Below are 22,245 nucleotides of genomic sequence, written 5' to 3' on the forward strand. Positions count from 1 at the left end.
ATTATCTGGGTGGAGTCCAAAAAGAGGCCTAGACAAAGAAGGGTAGTCCATGCATATGTCACAGAATGCCAGTCTATGTCTTTATTCATGTATCTGAAGATCAAATTTTTTGTAGCTTTGAAGGCAGATTGCATTCTAATAATTGCTGGAAATACCCTAAAATCTTTTGAAAAATAGTAACAAGAGTATCATTGTCAGGACCCTGGCTGCAGAGCACCAATAACCTTACACAGAGGCCAGTCTCTATCTAATATCTTTATTAAAGAAATATATAAAATCAATAAAAACAAGTGAAGAATATAGTTCAGAAGCAGACCTTCCAGGTAAGGTCAAATATAGTCCAGAAATGTATTGTCCAATATAAGATATTAGAGTTCAAAGTTTTAATCCACTTGACCGAAACACACACTTTGCCAAGCAATAGTGTGGGGAAATAACAGAGTCTTTAAAGTCCAATGAAGCTTGACAACAAGGCTGGAAATAAACTTGATTCTCGACTAGATCCGTGACTGGAGGCAAGACGAACATGAAGCATGAAACAGAGTCCGTGGTAAAACCGTGAGACAAGGCAAGGCCTGAAGCTTGATCCGGGAAGCAAGGAACTGGGATTACGAAGTCCACACACGATCTCTCTCCTCAAGCTGATCAATTGACTCCGCAAAGTATCCCTCGCGCCAAACACCTATATTGGGTCTCGTTTTCCTGTCAACAGAACTCTTTCCCTAGAGAACGAGAAGCGAAACCCAACTCTGTCCAGATGCATGACTCCTTAGAATTTCCCAAGGGAAGCAGACCTAATCAGCCATTTGTTTGGCAGCGATTCTCAGGCTTCTGTGATTAGCCTCCCTGGCTCCCCTATCTTTAGAATAATTTTCCCTCCTGGAAAACGGGGGGGGAGTTCTGCCCAAGGCCTGTTTGGCTGAATTCTTGTGGGCAAACATCATCCTGCAGGTGAAGAGGCTCCGGCTCTTGCTGAACCGGCGAAAATCCCATGTTTTCCTCTTCGTCTGTCACAATAGTACTAGGAACAGGACTACAAGGCCCATGAGTCATCACAATCATGTCCATCTTGACTAAGGGATTCTGAGCAGGAGCCTAGAACTATTTTTTAAAATTCTCGCACTATAAGTATCACATTACACACAATATAGAAATCGTTTATATTACTAGCCACTTAGATTACTTAGCAATGTTTTACTCCTAAAATCCCCCCTCCCCCCAACAAATGAAAATGAAAAAACAGTTAAAATTTCTTTCCCATCTTCCATCCCAAAGACATTTAGGAGAATAAAATAGTAACCTTCTCACTATTATGATATAAAGTCTTTATTCAAGCTCTCCTCTAAAATGGTCTTCCTCAGATAAGTTCAGTTCATGTCAGTGTATCTATGGGGAATTTATCTTTAACATCCTAAGTCGTTTATATCAATTAAGCCCTGGTCAAGATAGTAGCAACATTCAAGAGCATGCACAGGCTTCTTGGTTCCATCGTGAAGATCTCCAAATACAGCTGAGAAAGATCCCTGTGTGAAATACTATAAGTTGTTGTTAGTCACTGAAGTCAGCATGTTCAATTTGCTTTTAGGAAAGAATGTAATCAAGTGTGTGATTGGATGAGGATTTTTCTGCCTTTCTGCCTTCACTAGAATAATAGAATCACAGTGTGTCCTGTACAGTTCATCTAGAAACAAACAACATAGTGAATGGATACATTAAATTAAGACTATTCAACTGAATATGACGCCCAGCTGGTATCCCAATCTTTAATATATATTCTTGAACACAAGTCCCATTAATGTCTATTGGATGCAACCATCTACTGATGGAGATCAATCTTGGAATATCACTTTTGAAAACAGATGCATTTAGGATCCAAATTTCCACCTTATATTTGTTTGAAAAGAGGTGCAAGAATGAATTCAATTTCTGAGTCCAAGTAGCTAAACATCTGAACAACTAAATATGAAACTAGAATGATCGTAGTGATGGTGATGATGATGATGAGGCTAAGAACCAGAGCGTTCTTACATCCTTCAGAAGCTTTCAAATAGAAATGTATTCCTAGAGCAGATTCTATGGATTTCCCTTCAGATTTTATATTGTACTTAATTTTTCTACAGGTATCAACTGTGAGCTGGAAATTGATGAGTGTTTGTCACAGCCTTGCCTTCATGGTGGAACCTGTCATGACAGTCTCGGGGGCTATTATTGTTCCTGTCCAGTTGGTTTTCTTGGTGAACTCTGTGCCGTCAACGCTGATGAATGTGCAAGTCAGCCATGCCTCAATGGGGGGCAGTGTATAGATGATATCAACGGGTATGTACTCTCAGTATGGAAAAAGAGTTGACAACTGGTGACAAGCACATGTTACATTTAGCCTAATAAGGAGGAATCATCTCTAGCTGGCTGGAAATGTGGAAGTCTTGCTTTTGTTTACTAACTGGATATTTGACCACTAATTGATGCTGTAATTGATGCTGAAGCCATGAGATTTGTGTGGTCAAAATCTTAAGTGGAGAAGTGAAGCAAATTTAAATGGACTAGATTCTACCAAGAGTCATGTAGGCTTCCAATTAACCCAGGACTGTTACAAGAAAGAATTCCATAGTGACTGGTTTCCTTGTTTTTTAAATAATTAAGCTGTTATGAAGTTAGCAGGGGTCAGTTCATGGTCCCTCAGCCTATGGTGCGGCCAGACTATAGTTTGGGGAAAAAAACATGAACACATTCCTATGCATACTGTATGTGTCTTATTTGTAGTGCAAAAAAAAAAAAACCCATGAAAGAACAATACAATGGCTTCAAACTACAGGAAAGGAGATTCCACCTGAACATCAGGAAGAACTTCCTCACTGTGAGAGCTGTTCGACAGTGGAACTCTCTCCCCCGGGCTGTGGTGGAGGCTCCTTCTTTGGAGGCTTTTAAGCAGAGGCTGGATGGCCATCTGTCGGGGGTGCTTTGAATGCGATTTCCTGCTTCTTAGCAGGGGGTTGGACTGGATGGCCCATGAGGTCTCTTCCAACTCTACTATTCTATGATTCTATGATTCTATGATTCAATATAAAAGGGCTATCCAGAAAGTAGATTACATTTTGGAATTAAAAATGAACAAAGTATAGGAGAAAATATTTACCATATGCAGTTGAAAGCCAGACCCAAATACCACTTCTCAACATAGTCCCCATTAAAATCTAGGCACTTATCATAGCAATAAATGACCTGGGAAACCCTTTTCCCACCAAACTTTGCTGCTTGGCTTGCGTCCTCAACCTGGCGGGAGTCCCTTCCCGCAGCTGCGCATGTGCACGTGTTCAGCTTTCCCCCACTCTCATCCTGGATAGTTCTTCTAAGCTTTTGCAAATGCTTGCAAGGAAGGTTATGGCGACCGTTTTTTGGGACAGGAAAGGTGTGCTTCTTGCAAAACTTTAGAAGAGCGATCCGGGACAAGTGAGGGAAAGCTGAGTGAGTGCACATGTGCAGCTTGGAAGTGTGGACCTGCTTTTAGCTGATGAGAGAATCGGGCTAATTAGGATTGTTGTTGCTATGTGCCTTCAAGTCATTTCAGACAGTGGTATATGCTGCCTCAGAGTCTGATGAAGTCTCCTTCTCTGGAGGTTTTTCAGCAGAGTCAGCATGGCCATCTGTATAAGGGCTTTGATGCGGGGGGCACTGGTTGCTGTCTGGATCTCCCCTTTTCTTCTCTATGGAATAGCTGCAGCCTTTTTGGAAAACGCGGGGCAGCGACCTCTCCCAAGGCCAGAGCCATCTGAGGAGAAGGTGACGCAAAGTGGAATGAATGAATTCTGCAGCAAAATATTGGAGGGGACTACTGGTGATCTAGATTGAGCAATACTATTATATCCTGTCTCCATTTTTCCCATCAGCATCCAATTTGACTTTGCAGTGGTGGTGCTGATGATGCTGATGATTATTTTACTCCTGGAAATGTCGGATCCCATCATCCCCAGTCATCCCCCCCCCCACCCCACAAAGCTGAACAAACCATCTTCTTATATGTGGGTGATGACATTTTGGCTACATATATATATAACCTGAACAATGAAATAGGGTGAATGATGTGAATCATTGCATTCTCCTATCACAACAGAACAGATGTCACACGGAGGATTCTGCCTGAATGCCATAATAACCATTATTTATTCTGCTGCCAAGGCTATGCCAATAAAACTGTCCGCTGAATTAATTTGTTCTGATTACAGACGCTGCTTTCCTTAAATAAAGCAAAAAGCAGATTTTATGGCATCATTTTTATTTCCTCACTTTGAGGACAATTTTGAGTTGTATTTTCTGTCTTAAACTTAGTGAAGAGTGATTAAATATGAGGCTTGTGGCTTTTTCCATATAATTTTTATTGCTAAATATATGAAGAATTAGGAAAGGTACGAGAGTGGATACAGAACAGGGACATTTAAAACATTTTGCATCTTCATTTTCTTCTGTTGCTATCCAACATTCTATGATGTGAAAAAGGGGGAAAGTATTTTCTAATGTAAAACAGGAGGACAGAAAAGAAGGGTGTATAATATTTTGAAACCAAGGAGATAGAAAAGTTGGGAAATAGAAAATAGAAAGCCCTAATTAACGCTTCCTACCCTGTCTCTGCTGTCCCCTTCTTCATAATAGTTTTTATTATCTCCTTTTTTCAAAATATTATACACCCTTCTTTTCTATCCTCCTGTTTTACATTAGAAAATACTTTCACCCTTTTTAACATCATAGAATGTTGGGTAACAACAGAAGAAAATGAAGATGCAAAATGTTTCAAATGTCCCTGTTCTGTATCCACTCTCGTACCTTTCCTAATTCCTCATATATTTAGCAATAAAAATTTTGTCGTTAACTTTCCAGGATTCCTTGGATATCACTGGGGATCCTGTTATTCTTGTCACTCACTTCTCTATTTTTTCTTGTTATTCCTACATCTCTGCACTACTAATTTTCCTTTAATGCAATAAACCCCCCAATATTTTCAATTTTCTTTTGTGTGTTTAAATCATCAATAAAGGGCTGCCATTTCTCTTCAAATCTGGAAGGATTTGGCAGTTGTATAAGCCTTGTCCATATCTGCCATATCCAACATTTTTGTAATACATAAGTCTTGGGTAGGAATTTCTTCTTTTTTCCAATAGTAAGGATTAGAGTTATGTGTGAATTCTGTTTTCTTCGGTATCTCCGACAGACTGTAACAGTAATAATAATAATAATAATAATAATAATAATAATAATAATACTTTATTTTTCTATCCCACCACCATCTCCCCGAAGGGACTTGGGTGGCTAACATGGGGCCAAGCCCAGAAAAGAAACACAATATAACAGATTAAAATGAATATCTAAAGACAGTCATTTTGTTAATCCCAGTCCGTTGGCAGCCAAATGATAAGAGGGGAAGCATTCTTGCGGCCGGCACAGATCCCTGGATAGAAAAAAGGGCCCTGCCGGTACAAAAACCCTCCCACAATGAAATCAAGTGGGAGCAGGTCTTGGTTCCTCCTCCCCATTCGGCATCAGAGTTGAATCTTTTTGATTTTCCTTTACTTTCCTCATTCTTTTTATTTAGTGGGACTGACTGGGAGTTGGGGAGTTAAGGGACAGTGGGTGGGGTGTGTGCATGTGCGTTTGGGGACTTTCACCCTTTTACCTTCTTTTTCTCCTTCCCTTCAGAAAATACTTCTTAAAGATAATAATAATTATTAATAATAGTAATCCCAGCAAACAAAAAGAGAAGCCTACTGCTCATCTAGAGTAGAACGTAGAAACAGCTTTAAGGAAGCAAAACCCCAAGCAGAAAGAAGATTGCAGCCTTACAGACAAGAGAGGAGATTTTTAAAGTAGTCTAGAAGGAGGGCTCCACTGAGCTTCACATCATCATCTATTCCTTCCCTGGACCTCCTTAAAATGTCTTGGAAAGCTGTGTGCCGTGCTGCTGGTGGTGCTAGGAGAGAAGAAAGTGTGTACACCTGCCTCTCCTCTAGAGTAGAACAGATTTAAGAAGCATTAAACCCAGTCTCCTCTACAAACAGAAGGGAAAGGATCCAGAAACTTAAGAGTGGTAACTCTGATGATTTTTTAATCCAGGTCTTAATGAAGGATATGGAAGGGGAGTCTATGGGAAATCCTACCCATAATGGGCTGGATAGGGTGCTTTCTTAACCCATTGCCGACAGCCAGGCTCCCTTGAAAGGAAGAAAGGAAAGGCTCTCAGGGGGAAAGGGAGCCTCATAAGTTCCCCATTGCTGCCAATGGGCTGAAAAGAGCTGCTTTCTTCGGCTGCGGAACAAAAATCCCCATTCAGCAGTACACCTGCTTTCAGGAGGCACTGGAAAATGGATATGGGGAGCTTCTGGTATCTGACTAGAAGAATTGGATAGCAATTCACCCAAAATGCACAAGCCTAATAAGGACGATATACAGTCCTTGCTGCAGTTACCATGTATAAAAAGAGCTTCAAGAATATTTTTAGTAGTGTTGAATTTGTAAGTCTGAACAGACTTCTGGTTCTAGTGGTACTTTATTTTTTATGATATTTTCGTTGTTTTTATGAATTATAATCCAGACTTTTTTCTTTGCTTTAGGATATGTCCCCCACATAGGGTTAAAAGTTCCTTCTTTTTGATGACATTTCCAACAAATATTTGTTAAATTTTGTTTCCATCTTTGCTAATTTTTCTGGCATTGTATACCATCTATACATCATATTGCATAAATTTTCTTTTAGTCCATTGCACCTTGTGAATTTAATCTTTGTTTCCCACATCTGTTCCCATTTGTCTAGGTGAATATTATGGTTCACATTCTTGGACCATTGAGTCATACAATCTTTGATTTGATATACTTCTGGGTCTAATTTTAATAATATTTTATAAGCTTTTGTAATTTGTTTTTCCTTGGACTGAAAGAAAATATTATGTTTTATTACCTTTCCAATCAATGCCTATCTTCTTTTCTATTCAGTATCTTTCTTGTAGTTATCTATATTGAAACAATGAACATTGCTCTGTATCCTGGAGTCCTAGTGTACGTCTAAACTGTAGAACTAATGCAGTTTGCAAATACTCTAATTTGCATGGAGATGATCCCCTAGGGCCCTTCCACACAGTCATATAACCCAGAATATCAAGACAAAACCCCCCACAATATCTGTCAGTGCCATATAACCCAGTTCAAAACAGATTATGTGGGATTTTATACAGATGTGGGGAAGGGGCCCTAGTCAAACATTCAACTGCTACACATTGACTTTCCAGTCTGGGGGTGGGTGAGTAAAGGTTTGAGTGCATGTCTGAATAAATATGCATTTTGAAAAGTGAAGCTGAATAGCTAAATGTTCCCATTTCAAAATTTCGGGGATCATCAAATATGGAACAAACATTCTTGTTGAGCCTACAGATTGCAAAAAAAAAAATGGGTTTAACCTAAGTTACTAGGCTCATAAGAAGTTTCCCTACTGAGATCATATACAAAATCTCTCTCTGTGTGTCTGTCTGTGTCTTTGGTAGGAAGTAAATGAAGCAATATTCAATTACATTGGCAAGAATTTTTTTCCCAGTCAGACACTATCAAAGTATAACACACAGCATGTGTGCAAAAAGGGAAAGTGAAAGGTTCATTTTTGCTTTTGCTACACCCCAATACAAATGTATACACACACCCTTTCACACACAAATTATATTCCCCATGGAAACATAACCATCAACAGAAGAAATGTTCCTTACTCCTACATTAGACCATCAGGCCTAGGTGCAACACTTCTGGAACTAAAAAGCATTATATAAACACTGAGAAGTTGACAATAATTCTGCTTTTGAGATATTAGGATGATGTCAATTTTTAATTTTTATTTTGATCGTAATGCAGATATACCTGCAACTGTACAGAGAGTGGATACATGGGCCTACACTGTGAAATGTTGATTCCTTTCTGCTGGTCAAATCCGTGCTATAACAATGCAACCTGTCAAGATACAGTGGGGAGTTACATATGCCATTGCTGGGCAGGTAAGCTCTGCATTTTCTTGCAAGCACCATAGAGTCTGGTCTACATTTTTGAAAAAAAGAGTTTTCAAAGGTTTTCAGAAAGAATATGCCACAATAGCCAAAATTCTGGAATATCTGACCTCCAGGTGCCCTTCCACATAGCCCCATGTCCCAGAATATCAAGGCAGAAAATCCCATATTATCTGAGTGTGTACTCAGATAACCCAGTTCAAAGCAGATATTGTGGGATTTTCTGCCTTGATATTCTGGGACATGAGGCTGTGTGGAAGGGCCCTATGCCCCTAAAAGCACATTTCACACACACACACATGTTCTTTGTTCCTTTGCAAACTCACTCACTCTTGGGGGGAGGGGAAGGGAATGATGAGGGCAGCCAACAACAACAACAACAACAACAACAAAACTTTATTTATATACCACTCTATCTCTGATAAGGACTCAGAGCGGTTTACACATCATAAAAACATTCAATACATAAACATAATATAAAAGAAACCAATATAACAGTGTAATGAAGTATGAATTTTGGTTTACAGATGTTATGTTTAATTGTGTGTTTATGTTTTAAAAGGGTAAGTATCACAGTTATTGCATCTCAGCACAGAGGCTGGTTGCCATGGAGAAGTAGGCGGAGCCAACTGCCGTTTAGTTGAAGAAAGTGCAGAGTTTAAAAAAGAAAGTCAGTCTGTGCTCTGATGAGGCACAGGGAAGATTGATTCTAGGTTGATGGGATCAAGGAGACTCAATTGTTTATTTTGAGTCGGTTTTAAATAAGTTGGTGACTTATTTAATGTAGTATGTGTCCTGGAATGGCACAGAGAAGCTGTGATAGTATATCACAGGGGTGACTGTGGTTTGAAGTCACTGGATAGTCTAAGTTTCAGACTTTGGGAACCAATCCCAGCTGGACTCATAGAGATCCATCGAAGTAACTGTTAATAAGAATACCTCTAAGTGAGAAACAACATTGTAACCACTAAGCTCTGTGCATGAATAAAGTTGTTATTGTTCTTCCAACATCTAAGTCTCTGTCGCATATATTCTAAACTAAGTTATGCTACCATCTAAAGTGATGGTAGGCAGCAGTGGGATAAAAAGATTCCCCCTGCCTGAAAGAACCACGGTTGTTATTAGCTCTTTACAAACAGCAATTAACAACTATGTTTAAAATTCCAACATTTTAAAACAATATAATACCTAGTGAGAGCAATTGCAGATCACTCCATTGAGTGAAAGGCCGTAATATATAAAATATATAAAACAGCAAGCTGGCAGTATGGCCATACCTTCTCTCCTGCCACCTCCATCCAATCTCCTTTCTCCTCAAGTGACTGAGGGCCCTTCCAGACAGGCCCTATATTCCAGGATCTGATCCCAGGTTTTCTGTTTATCCAAGATTATCTGCAAGTGCAGACTCATATAATCCAGTTTAAAGCAGAAAACCTGGGATCAGATCCTGAGATACAGGGCCTGTCTGGAAGGGCCCTGAGTAAACAAGGGAACATGCAAGTAGTTGGACTCAACCACCTCCACCAATTTGATTTCTCCCCAGCAACCAAATATTTTATCACTAAGTAATTCTGCCTTAACTAAATAGAGCTCAAGTGTTACTAGTGTTATTTAAGTTATTAAATTCTATGATTCTATGAGTCTAAGTCCCTATTAGCGATGGTGTATGGCAGCAGTGGAAACAGCAGCAAATAATCTATGAATAATCAAATGCATGAAGGTAAAATCCACAAATTTGGAGGGACAACTGTAATGTATCAATACACAAACTGCTGTGTGTCATTTTGTATTGGAAATATGACATGGAGGAGATGGAGAAGTGCTCAGAAAATCACAGGTCCACAACAGGAGGATAGGAAGTATTTGCTCATTTGATCTATTCCAGAAATGGCCAAGCACAGATATTGCTGTCTGGAGAGGAAGGGATGGATGTACCTGATGAGAACCTTCATGGACATTCACTACAGAGCAGCCAAAGACATAATTGGCAATTCCCAGAACTAAAAAAGGATGAAGAAAAAAAGCAACAGAAAACCTTGAAGTATTCTTCAGAGAAAGCATTTCCTCCATGATCTAAGAAACCAATAGCAATGCATGTTCTTTATTCAAAGCAAGAATATGAAGATAATTCTGCCATAATTAAAGTGTGGAAATGAGTTCCTGGCCTTCAGGTCAGTGATGTTGAGATGGACAGCATCTTGCCTTGAAGGAAGCATGGCACCTGCCACTTGAGATGAGTCTAACCTGGTTTATGGTAGTTCAACCCTGTTTCCGTGCTAGATGAAATATAGTGGACAACCAGTTTTTTACCACCTTAGATTTGTTCGATCTGTTTATCTAAGATCTAAATGAAGATTGGCATATTCAATAGAGCAAGACATCTCCTGGGCCTCTCCAGCTGCCTGTTGTCAAGGTATCTCATAACCAGAAGCACATTGCAGACATTATTTCCAAGTGCTCCAGTCTCCAGTCCTTCAGAAATACCTCAGATGTTTTTGGGGGATCCACATAGAACTAATTTTTCAATGTACACATTCTATAACACTGTCAAATGGCAAGGATGAGGAAAGTGTGGTATCTACAGCACCCAGAACTTGGCTCTCCTTTTAATAATTTTGAGCTGATTTTCAGACAGTTTTTCTTCTGAAAACAGTGTACAATTTAAGAAATCTACTTGACATTTGGCTTTTCCAGTTCTACAAAAAAATGAAATCAACTTCTGTCCTTTTTTTTTTTTTTGACCTTGAAAACCATTTAAAATGGAGATTGCATGACTACCAATGTTTTGCACTTCCGGGCAGAATAGATATCATGGAGCTTCCTATTTTATCTAGTGTGTGACCTAAATTAAAGAGGGGTGGTTGAGGAATTCTAACCACCATATATATGAGTGGTTTGGACATGTTTAGGATAATTTTCAAGCCAAATATTAACAAAAAAAACCCACACTCTAAATTGAGATGTCTGGGACTTTGGGAAAATATTGATTCATAATAATAATATTATAATAATAACTTTATTTTTCTATCCCACCTCCATCTCCCCACAGGGACTCGGTGCGGCTAACACAGGACAAAAGCCCAAAAGCAATAAAACAAAGTACAACAGATAACAGCATATTACAATGAATAAAAACGCAGTAAAATTGACATTGTGCAGGAACAACCATAAAAACTCATTTAAAACATAAAATGAGTAAAATAAAATGGACCACCAGGTTGAAGGAGGGGGATAGCATGGAGGGGCCATTAAAACTAAAGTGTAATAATGTAGTTATAAAGTGCTTCAGGGTGAAAGGACAAAGTGCGAGCATTTCTCAACAGTTGGATGAGGAAGGACGTCCAACGAACTATAGGGGAAAGTGGAACAGTGTGAAAAATAGTATATTAATTCATATAACAATAATAATAATAATAATAATAATAATAATTAATATACTATTTTTCTAATGGCTTGCAGCCCAGGAGCAAGCCATCAGAACAAATGCAATCAAGGCCAAGATAGAAAAATCAGCTGATGACCCAAAATGCAGACTGTGCAAGGAAGCTGATGAAACCATTGATCATATCCTCAGCTGCTGTAAGAAAATCGCACAGACAGACTACAAACAGAGGCACAACTATGTGGCCCAAATGATTCATTGGAACTTATGCCTCAAGTACCACCTCCCAGCAGTAAAGAACTGGTAGGATCACAAACCTGCAAAAGTATTGGAAAATGAGCACGCAAAGATGTGGGACTTTTGAATCCAGACTGACAAAGTTCTGGAACACAACACACCAGACATCACAGTTGTGGAAAAGAAAAAGGTTTGGATCATTGATGTCGCCATCCCAGGTGACAGTCGCATTGACAAAAAACAACAGGAAAAACTCAGCCACTATCAGGACCTCAAGATTGAACATCAAAGACTCTGGCAGAAACCAGTGCAGGTGGTCCCGGTGGTGATCGGCACATTGGTTGCTGTGCCAAAAGATCTCAGCCGGCATTTGGAAACAATAGACATTGACAAAATTATGATCTGCCAACTGCAAAAGGCCACCCTACTGGGATCTGCATGCATCATCCGAAAATACATCACACAGTCGTAGACACTTGGGAAGTGTTCGACTTGTGATTTTGTGATACGAAATCCAGGATATCTATCTTGTTTGATGTGTCATACAATAAAATAATAATAATAATAATAATAATAATAATAATAATAATAATAATATGAACAGATACTTATATTTATATCCCACCAACATCTCCTAAAAGGGACTCAGGATGGCATTTCACTTTGGTGGCTCTAAAAAGGACTTCACACAACCCGAAAGACAATACTTTTTGTAATCCTTTGTCTTACTTCACCCTTCCACACCTTTCAAACATTCTGTCGCATTATCCTTAGTGAAAGGTTATATTGCTTTTAATGCTGCTAATGCCACTGTTTCTTAAAGTTAATGTTTAATACTCCTACAGACAATGATAATCTTTCCAACCCCCTCTTTTTTCAATAATACAGGCTTTACAGGGTCACACTGTGAAGTCGACATAAACGAGTGTCACAGTAATCCATGCCGCCATGGGAGTGAATGTGTGGAACTATCATGGTCAAGCTGGTATGGAAAAATTCCAGATCTACCCTCAGAGTTCAGCTACCATACAGCATCAGGTTACATGTGTCACTGTCCTTTAGGATTCACAGGTAAGGTGGCCTTTCCATCTTTTGACTTGATTTTCTAATTAAGAGTCACAGTCCAAAGGGTCCCCCTGCTGGACAAAACCTGAAATAATGCTGATCCATAAGCAACAATTCCATCCATAGTTCAGCAGTCAATTCGACATACAAAAAACCATGTGTGCATGTAAAATATCATCATTTCTAACATTGTAACAAACATACTTTTCTGAGTTTGGCTAAAGCCTAACATTGTAACAAACATACTTTTTTGAGTTTGGCTAAAGCCTATGCAAGCTGTAACAAAGTTTTCAATGGAAATAATATTCATATAAGAAATCAGATTAGGAAACACTAGGGTGTTAATCATTATCAGCTCTGTCAGGTTTTTAGAAAAAAATCCAGTACCACATATGAATTTGGATATTTTTACTGAATTTGTCCTTACCTCTGGGCATGCTGATTTTATATTTTCCAAACTCAAGGAAGGATTTTTTTTTTTCGTGTCAGGAGCAACCGGAGTTGCTTCTGGAGTGAGAGAATTGGCCATCTGCAAGGACGTTGCCCAGGGGACGCCCGGATGTTTTGATGTTTTACCATCCTTCTGGGAGGCTTCTCTCATGTCCCCGCATGGAGCTGGAGCTGAAAGAGGGAGCTCATCCGCGCTCTCCCCGGGTGGGATTCGAACCTGGCAGCCTTCAGGTTAGCAACCCAACCTTCAAGTCACGAGGCTTTTATCCCCTTGGCCACCGGAGGATTAGACCACATGCTTTGCATTAGAAGGTCTCAGTATCTCTGGGTAGGGCTAGACAAGACTATTTTCTGAAGTGTTAAAGAGTTTCTGCCATTTATTGCATACAATACTGAATTAGATTGATTAGTAATAAGACTTCTTATAAAACTATGTTCAAAGATGCAATGAAGGACTAAGTATATGGCATAGTCCAAAGCTAAATTTGTGCTAGGTCTGCAGTTTCCAAAACTTTCTTCTTTCACAGAACCTATCCAAATCAACTTGCTTGTGAAGGAATTTCCAAATATCAGTTTTGGAGCCCTTGAGTTGTTTGGCAGAATTCATGAGAATGTAATCTTAACCAGTCCAGGTTGCTGACTAGGTCTGTTGAGTTTTACTGTCACCCTACATGAACTAAAAGCATGTCATACAATTCTTTCAGTATACATTTCTGTAGAAGATAAGAAATAGTGACCAAAAACACTTCTAACCTAAAGACGACACTGGTGCTGTTCTGAGCTCAATTTGTTGTTTTCTATACTATTGGTTTTATTTTGTATTGTACTGTGTTTTTATTTTATGCATTGTTTTAGGCACTTTGTGCTATTTGTAAGCCGTCCCGAGTCCCGTTAAGGAGATGGAGGCGGGGTACAAAAATAAAGTTATTATTATTAAGTGATATTCTAGTAAGTATGCGCTTAGTGATCAACTTACTCAGACAGGAGTCTGAAGTCAGCTGTTCACAATATATTGATGGGATCTTGGCCATACGTTGCATGGTGACTTGAGTGTGAATATCCACAGTTTTCCACACTGACTCAGCTGTTGTATCACTTTAGTCCACTGTGGAAAAACTAAAATAGTATGAGGGAGAGAAGAAAGTGCAAGTATTAGCATCAAATAATCCTCCTGTTATCTGTTGATCACAACACTGGCTCAAAGCTTTTGGGTGCTGATAAAAAAACATTCCCAGAATACAGTGGTAAAGCATGGCTTATGGTAAACTTCTGGAAGATGCAGAACACTGTAATTGTCTGGCTCCTTATGGATCTGATTCACTGAGTGCAATGGGATAGTTTGCATATCACTTTCTTTCCTTTCCTTCCCTGTTTGTTAAGGTGTATAGTACAACTCCTATATCCATAGGGGATACATTCCAACAGACACATATAGATCCCTGAAACCTTGGATAATAACCCTATAGTTTAATGATACTTTGAGCAGAAGTAGTAGAATTACCCCAGGGGACCCAGAGAGGCCCACAACCACTTTAAGGGTAAAACTGTGGATATAAAATCTGTACATAAGGGGATTGCACTGCATTTGTGTAATGAGGCACAAAATAATTGACTTCTTCATTTCATTTTTTAAAAATATAATTTAAAAAATTAGAAATGAATAAAAACATTCATGTAATTTATTCTCAGTTACTGACTTTGTCAAAATAAGCAACATTAAAAGTCAGCACAATGATGGACCATCAAAACATCATAGGGGTAGTAAAAGTAATATCTTGCAAAGAGATATACAAACTTTGTTTAATATCATGCCAACAACAGATAATGAAGCTCAAGGGTGATTAGAGACTGCTGTAATTCATTTGACAGTTAACTGAGTGAATGGGTCCATGGGTTCATGAATAGCCAGCTTTCACCTCCAGCAATGAGAGGGCATTCATGAGATTATTTCCTTACAGTCCTTCCAGGGTCACTGACTAGGACACAGGACTAGTCAGTGTATTGGTCAACACGGATGATACTTCTGAAGATCAGTTGCCCTTCTAGACAGGCTAATTTTATGTAACAAAAATAGGTTGAAAGATGGAATTTTGAATTAATTATGATTGACTCTTGAGCCAACTGGGAGATGTTCAAGTTAAAGACCTGGCAAACACACAATTTGTGTCTGAACGTTATTGGTTTATCTCAAACATGCACAACCCATATTCAACCTATACTAATTTACAACCACTTCACATAGGGCTAAATTCTGTGGCATGCGTCAATTTAGCTACCGAGCCGGCGGGTTCCAATCACATGACACCGGCACAGCTCTGTGGGTGAAGGAGGACAGAGCATGCCGCAACCAGGGCAACATGGGAGGGCTTCCATGTTGCTATTAGAATGTATGGAGGAAGCTGTGTGCACTATGCATGCTTGCTCACGCTTCCCTCCCATCTGATCCCCCTTGGCTGGAGCCAGAAGATGCGGGGCGTGGGGCGCCAAGTTCCCCATACCCCTATATGAAGAGGACCACCTCTGGCAGCCCTCTGATGATGTCATTAGTCCTGTAAGATGTAAATGTGCCTCTTTGGAGGATTATTGAATGAAAAACTGAGTATATGTACATCAAATCCCAGATCTTGTACTCTGAGCCTGTAACAGAGCTGTTAGAAAGGAATAAATCAAGGGTTAGTGACTAAGGACCTCTTCACAAGTGCTGCCAGAATCACCAAGCATCGACAAGGGTTATGGAGATCCTGGTAATGTCCACCCAGGGAGTGGGGGGACGGACCTGTCGCCCTGCACTCTGCACTGCCCCATTTCCCCCCATCCTCATCACAAAAGGGGAAGCCTCAACCCATCTTTCCCTATGGAAGGATATGAAGCCTCTTGTCATGTGCCATTGGCTGTTTTTTAGTGATGGCAGGGTTTTTTCTCATTTTCGCCATGAAGCCACCACGGAAGTACTTTTCCACTATGTGATTGGAGCTGGTGGGCTCAGTGGCAAAAGTGCAATAAATAAATAAACCCGCCACCACCTAGTTTTAGTCATGTAAAGAGGTCCTATGATGCCATCATGTGGGTAACAAACATACACCAGCATTGAGTCAGTCAGTTAATCAACTGGAGGCTTCTCACACTTCACAATTATGGTCATCCTATGGCATCTTGGCATTTGTAGTTTAGCAAGGCATTAAAGGTATCTGGCTGGAATTCCAAAAGCCATACTCTAAAGTGAATATCCCAGGACCATAGAGGATGTTGGAAAAGATCATGATGCTGGGGAAAATGGAAGGAAAAAGAAAGAGAGGCCGACCAAGGGCAAGATGGATGGACGGTATCCTTGAAGTTACTAGTACGAACTTGAAGGAACTGGGGGCGGCGACGGACGACAGGGAGCTCTGGTGCAGACTGGTCCATGAGGTCACGAAGAGTCGGAAATGGCTGACCGAATAAAGAAGGAGAAGATAGAGGATGTTGCCAAGGCCATTGAAGTGGAATAATCATGATGTAATTGCATTGCGTGAAAGGATCTTGATAGGGCAAAGATGGAAATAATTAATCTCCCATTCTGAAATCTTTTGCTGTCTGGCTATGTGGTAAGAAAGTGAGGGTTTTAGGCAAAGGGACCTTTTGGACCAAAGTGATCTTTTGTTAAAAATCTTTGCCAGCCACAGTGAGAAAAAATGTCAGAATTGGTTATATTGTGTACAATCTATGCACTCATTGCCTGGAGGCCCATTTGAGGGGGAGGGGGGGACTTTTCATAAGGAAGGCCTCTGCCAGCTCTCTCTTCCACTATCACTATTTATCTTGGCATCCTGAATCCCCAAAGGGAATCCCTCAGCATCTTTAGTCATTTTCAACTACAGTGAGCCAACAAAGAAGGGAATAATGTTATAGCACTTGAATCATATGTGCATTAATTTCTTGGCTAAAAACGCTGACAATTTGATCTCTGGAAGCTAGCAAGCTGAGCAACAGCCAAGCTGGAAGCATGTAGAGTACAGATATATACTCTTCACATATATCAAACAGTAACACTGTGTTGTTCAACTAAGATGCAGCTGCACTTGATGGAAGAGGACTTCTAAAATCTAAGCATCCCAGCAAAGATGAATAATTCCCAATCTGTGTGCCATCAAGAAACTATTAATGGGATAGGATAAATCAATCAATTAATAAATCAAAAGGTTCTGTAAGCACATAATATCTAGAGGTTCTCTACTGCATTCTCACCAGCCTGAACTCAGAATCATAAAAAGGGTGAGCTGACCAAGTATGAGGATGCTGTAGTCTTCATTGAAAAATTGAACCATGTTCTTTATCCTTACCCTGACAGTACTAATCAAGATTCTTGCAGACACTTTCCTTCAAGTCTGATTTGCCTGAGGAATCAATTGATTATTGTACCACCACACATGACCAACAGCAGTCACAGAATCATAGAATCATAGAATAATAGAGTTGGAAGAGACCTCATGGGCCATCCAGTCCAACTCCCTGCCAAGAAGCAGGAAATCGTATTCAAAGCACCCCTGACAGATGGCCATCCAGCTTCTGCTTAAAAGCCTCCAAAGAAGGAGCCTCCATCACAGTCCGGAACAGAGAGTTCCACTCACAGCTCTCACAGTGAGGAACAGCTCTCACAGTGAGGAACAGCTCTCACAGTGAGGAAGTTCTTCCTGATGTTCAGGTGGGATCTCCTTTCCTGTAGTTTAAAGCCATTGTCAGACATAACACAGAAGCATAGGGGAGAAGTACCAGCCTTTAAGCTAGGAGATTGGCCCTTGAGGGCTTCACAAAATCAGAGCTTTGGAGAAAAAGACCAGAGAAATGGCTCAGGAGGTCTCATCAAGGTGCGTTGCTCACTTGGAGCTCTCCATAGTGCTGCAGACACCAGTCAGCCTTGCCCTCTGGGATGCTGCTATAGATGAGTCAGAGCATCTCTGGTATCTTCTTGTAAGGTTTGGCTTTACTGTCTTCCCTTCAACCTCCCCTGGTGTTACCTAATGGCCTTGAATGAAGAGTGCAGGACAACTACAGCAACACCTGTATGTTATATGCACTTCAGTATGAACCATTGTTCTTCACTTTTCAGGTGCGTGGACCATTCTGAGCCAGACAGGTCATCAGCTGTATATGATTTGCTAGAAAACTCTGGTGTGTGCATTGCTTTGTTTGTTAAAAGGACCTCTTATAGAGCTGCTCCACATACAGCCCTCCAGTTGATATAGATTGTAGAATAAACAATATATCCATATTTACTCGAGTCTAATGTGTCATCAAATCCAATGTGCATTTCAGTTTTCAAAACCCTGAAACCCCCAAAAGTATTTACCATATTACACAAATCTAATGTGCACCCTAATTTTGGGAAGGCAATTTAGTCAAAAAAGGTGAGCATTAGAATTGAGTGAACACAGTATATACCTTGATGCTGCCTGGTTCCATTTTTACAATGAAATCTCACCCACTTTCAAACACAGATGTCTTCACTGTAACATCACAATATTTGTTTATTTATTTATTTATTCACAGTATTTATATTCCGCCCTTCTCACCCCGAAGGGGACTCAGGGCGGATTATAATGAGCACATATAGGGCAAACATTCAATGCCAACAGACAAACAACATATATAGACAGACACAGAGGCATTTAACATTTTTTTCCAGCTTCACGATTCCAGCCACAGGGGGAGCTGTTGCTTCACTGTCCACTAGTGGCTGTACTTCCTCATTCCATTCCTCGTGTTTTGCTGGCAGTTTTATGATGTTGTAAATTAGTTAAATTAGCCTCCCACATAAAGCGTACCTAAATTTCCCTAATTGACAAATGCAACTGTCTTTCGGGGCTGCATAGGTCAACAGCAAGCCAGGCTATTTAATGGTCGGGGGCTTAACCCGACCTGGGCTTCGAACTCATGACCTCTCGGTCAGTAGTGATTTATTGCAGCTGGTTACTAGCCAGCTGCGGCACAGCCCGGCCCTTTTACCATGTTTATCATGTTTCACATGTTTCACCCCTTTCCATTTTTCACAAATGATAGCAGCATATATGGAACTATCCTGTTTTATTGTCAGAATAACCTTGTGAAACAGAGAATCAAGATAAATAATGCTAGACCCCGATTTTATTTAATTAATTATGTGGGACTGTAACAATCTAGGTTCAAATCTACTCACACACAGAAAGCTCGCTGGATGAACTATCAAGCTTTAGTCTGATCTTCCTCTCAAGGCTACAGAGTCAGAAACAATGGAAATCCATTTATTCAATAGATGTATCAAGAGAAGAGACTGAGTTAAATACAAGCACAGTTCTAGATTAGAATTGTGGGTATCGGGGAGGGCACGCTATTCATTGCTTCTATCTGTCATCTCCTTTCATCCACAGGGGCTATGCAAATCCTGACGGACATGCTGGAGGGGAACCCAACAGACTTATACTGATGGCTGGTGGTGAACGTTGGTTCCTGCAGATTGACGTTAAAGAGCCATAGGCATTCTCAGTATCAAATCCATATCAGCTGTCTTGATTCAGTGGGGGCAGGATAAAGACAGCCATGTCTGCTGGGGTCCCCAAAGGCATACAGTAGAAAAAGAAGCATCCAGAGTTGTGTTTCCTTTGCTCATGCAAAATTCTGAAATTTAAATTCCTCTTTTGGGGGAGGAGAGCTTTCGTATCTGCTCAGTCTCTCTTGCAGACCAAGACTGCAACCACTGACAAAATGAGATCAAGCCTCTCAGCTGCACTATGCTTTAAAAAAAAGTGGCCTGCTGTGAGGCATTTAGCCAAGAAGATCAGCCCCACAGAATGGTTACAAGGTAGTTCAGAGTGCTTGATTGCTCATTCGTGACCGCTGTGGGCTTGATGACTCACAGATGAATATGTGAGCTGACTTGCATTGTTTGCAAAGCATTGCAAGGTGACATGAAAGATCTGTTGGAGGCATAAGACCTCAGTGATCATGGTTTCCCTTTGTTCTAGAGGGGAGAAAGCAGTTGCCAGCTTCTTAGAATGCAATAATCCATCAGCCAGTCAAAGTGCAAATACAAAATAGAAATCTGCTGCATGCTGTGTGAAACTACTAAGGAACTTCCAACTTTATATTGTCGCTCTGTATGAGCTACCTACCCTGTTTCTCCTAAAATAAGACATCCCCAGAAAATAAGACCTAGTAGAGTTTTTGCTGAATTGCTAAATATAAGTCCTCCCCCAAAAGTAAGACCTAGCAAAGTTTTTGTTTGTAAGCATGCCCGCTGAACAGAACACCAGAGCATGCAGGATTGGTAAATGTACATATCATAGAGTGGTGTACATGGAAATAATGGTAGTAATAAGAAATTCTTGATAGGATTCACAGGTTATGCTGGTTTGTGATGACAACTACTGTACAGTATATAATAAATGTTCATTTTTTTGTTCAACAATAAATGCGAATTCATCTTCATGGAAAACTAACACATCCCCTGTGCCTGTATGTGTGTGCAATGGGTTAAGGCTGCCTCCAAAAAAATTCCTACAAATCACTTGGGAAGACAGGTGAACAAATGTCAGCTTCCTGGAAGAAGCAAACACCGCCAGCATTGAAGTGATGCTCCTACGCCATAAACTCTGCTGGACTGGCCATGTTGTCTGAATGACTGATCACTGTCTCACAAAGCAGAAAACTGAATGTTGGTGGACAGGAAAAGAAATTTAAAGATGGGTTTGAAGCCAACCTTTAAAACTTTCAATGCGATTTTCTGTTTCTTGGCAGGTGGTTCAAATGGATGGCCCACAAGGTCTCTTCCAACTCTATGATTCTATAATTCTATGAACTGTGGCATAAACACCAGGAACTGGGGAGCGCTGGCCCTTTAGCGTTCTAACTGGTGGTCAGCTGTGACCAACAGTACTGTGGGATTTGAAGAGGGACGAATGGAGGGCGAAAGGGGGAAACATGTGAAGAGGAAGGCGCTTCAAGCCAAACTTGACCAGGACCGTCTTCCACACAACAAAAGAACATACAGGACAAGAATAGGTCTCTACAGTCACCTAGGGACCCACCACCAAGACCCTACACTTGTAAGGCAGTCATACCCAGGCATGAGTCTGTCAAGCCAACCCTGACCAGGACTGCCTTCCAACTGGAAGTTGATATCCACACTGCAGAAGAACATACAGGTCAAGAATCGGTCTCTACAGTCACCTATGGACCCACCACCAAGACCCTACACTTGGAAGGCAGTCATACTCAGACATGAGTGATCGCTGATGAGGGTCAGAGAGAGGGAGCAAAAGAGAGCCATTTCCAACCAGCTTGGTGTTCCCTCTTACCGTACAACTGTCATCCACAAAAGGAGGCTCATTAAATAGCATCCCCTATGGGTAGGTGTCATTGACCACAGTAATCATTATTAAGAATAGTTATCTCTTTCCAGCCAATGGGAATTCAGGAGAATCCATACTGTAAATGAGTGGTACACAAGACTTCCCACTGACAAAAGTGTTTCCATCAGTGGAATGGAGGAAGGAGCATTCCTTCTCTGTGTACCCTCAAAATCTTCACCTGAAAGTTGGAGGATCTTTTGGATCATATATGAAGAATAGGAGGACAGCAATGGCCAACCTTGACAAAATAGTGAAAAGCAGAGATATCACACTGGCAACGAAGGTCTGCATAGTTAAAGCAATGGTATAGTAATCTATGGATGTGAGAGCTGGACCATAAGGAAGGCTGAGCAAAGGTAGATAGATGCTTTTGAACTTTGGTGCTGGAGGAAAATCCTGAGAGTGCCTTGGACTGCAAGAAGATCCAACCAGTCCATCCTCCAGGAAATAATGCCCGGCTACTCACTGGAGGGAAGGATATTGGAGGCAAAGTTGAAGTATTTTGGCCACATCATGAGAAGACAGGAAAGCTTGGAAAAGATCACGATGCTGGGGAAAATGGAAGGAAAAAGGAAGAGGGGCCGACCAAGGGCAAGATGGATGGACGGTATCCTTGAAGTGACTGACTTAAACTTGAAGGAACAGGGGGTGGTGACAGCTGGCAGGGAGCTCTGGCGCAGACTGGTCCATGAGGTCACGAAGAGTCGGAAACGACTGAACG

At 40.6% G+C, this 22,245-nt stretch overlaps 1 protein-coding gene and 1 long non-coding RNA gene across 4 annotated transcripts in view; one reads left to right on the top strand and one right to left on the bottom strand.

The window, feature by feature from the left end:
• crb1 (crumbs cell polarity complex component 1) overlaps nucleotides 1–22,245 on the top strand; it is a 188,275-nt gene that overhangs the window by 67,274 nt on the left and 98,756 nt on the right. For both annotated transcript variants that reach the window (XM_062980775.1, XM_008119991.3), the window contains exons 3-5: nucleotides 2,121–2,316; nucleotides 7,879–8,018; nucleotides 12,535–12,717. In XM_062980775.1, coding sequence (XP_062836845.1) covers nucleotides 2,121–2,316; nucleotides 7,879–8,018; nucleotides 12,535–12,717 — 519 coding nt within the window. The remainder of the gene's footprint in view (nucleotides 1–2,120; nucleotides 2,317–7,878; nucleotides 8,019–12,534; nucleotides 12,718–22,245) is intronic.
• LOC134299002 (uncharacterized) overlaps nucleotides 1–22,245 on the bottom strand; it is a 122,561-nt gene that overhangs the window by 51,607 nt on the left and 48,709 nt on the right. The window lies entirely within an intron of this gene.

Source organism: Anolis carolinensis, chromosome 4, assembly GCF_035594765.1.
Source record: "Anolis carolinensis isolate JA03-04 chromosome 4, rAnoCar3.1.pri, whole genome shotgun sequence".
In the NCBI taxonomy this organism is placed as follows: Eukaryota; Metazoa; Chordata; class Lepidosauria; order Squamata; family Dactyloidae; genus Anolis; species Anolis carolinensis.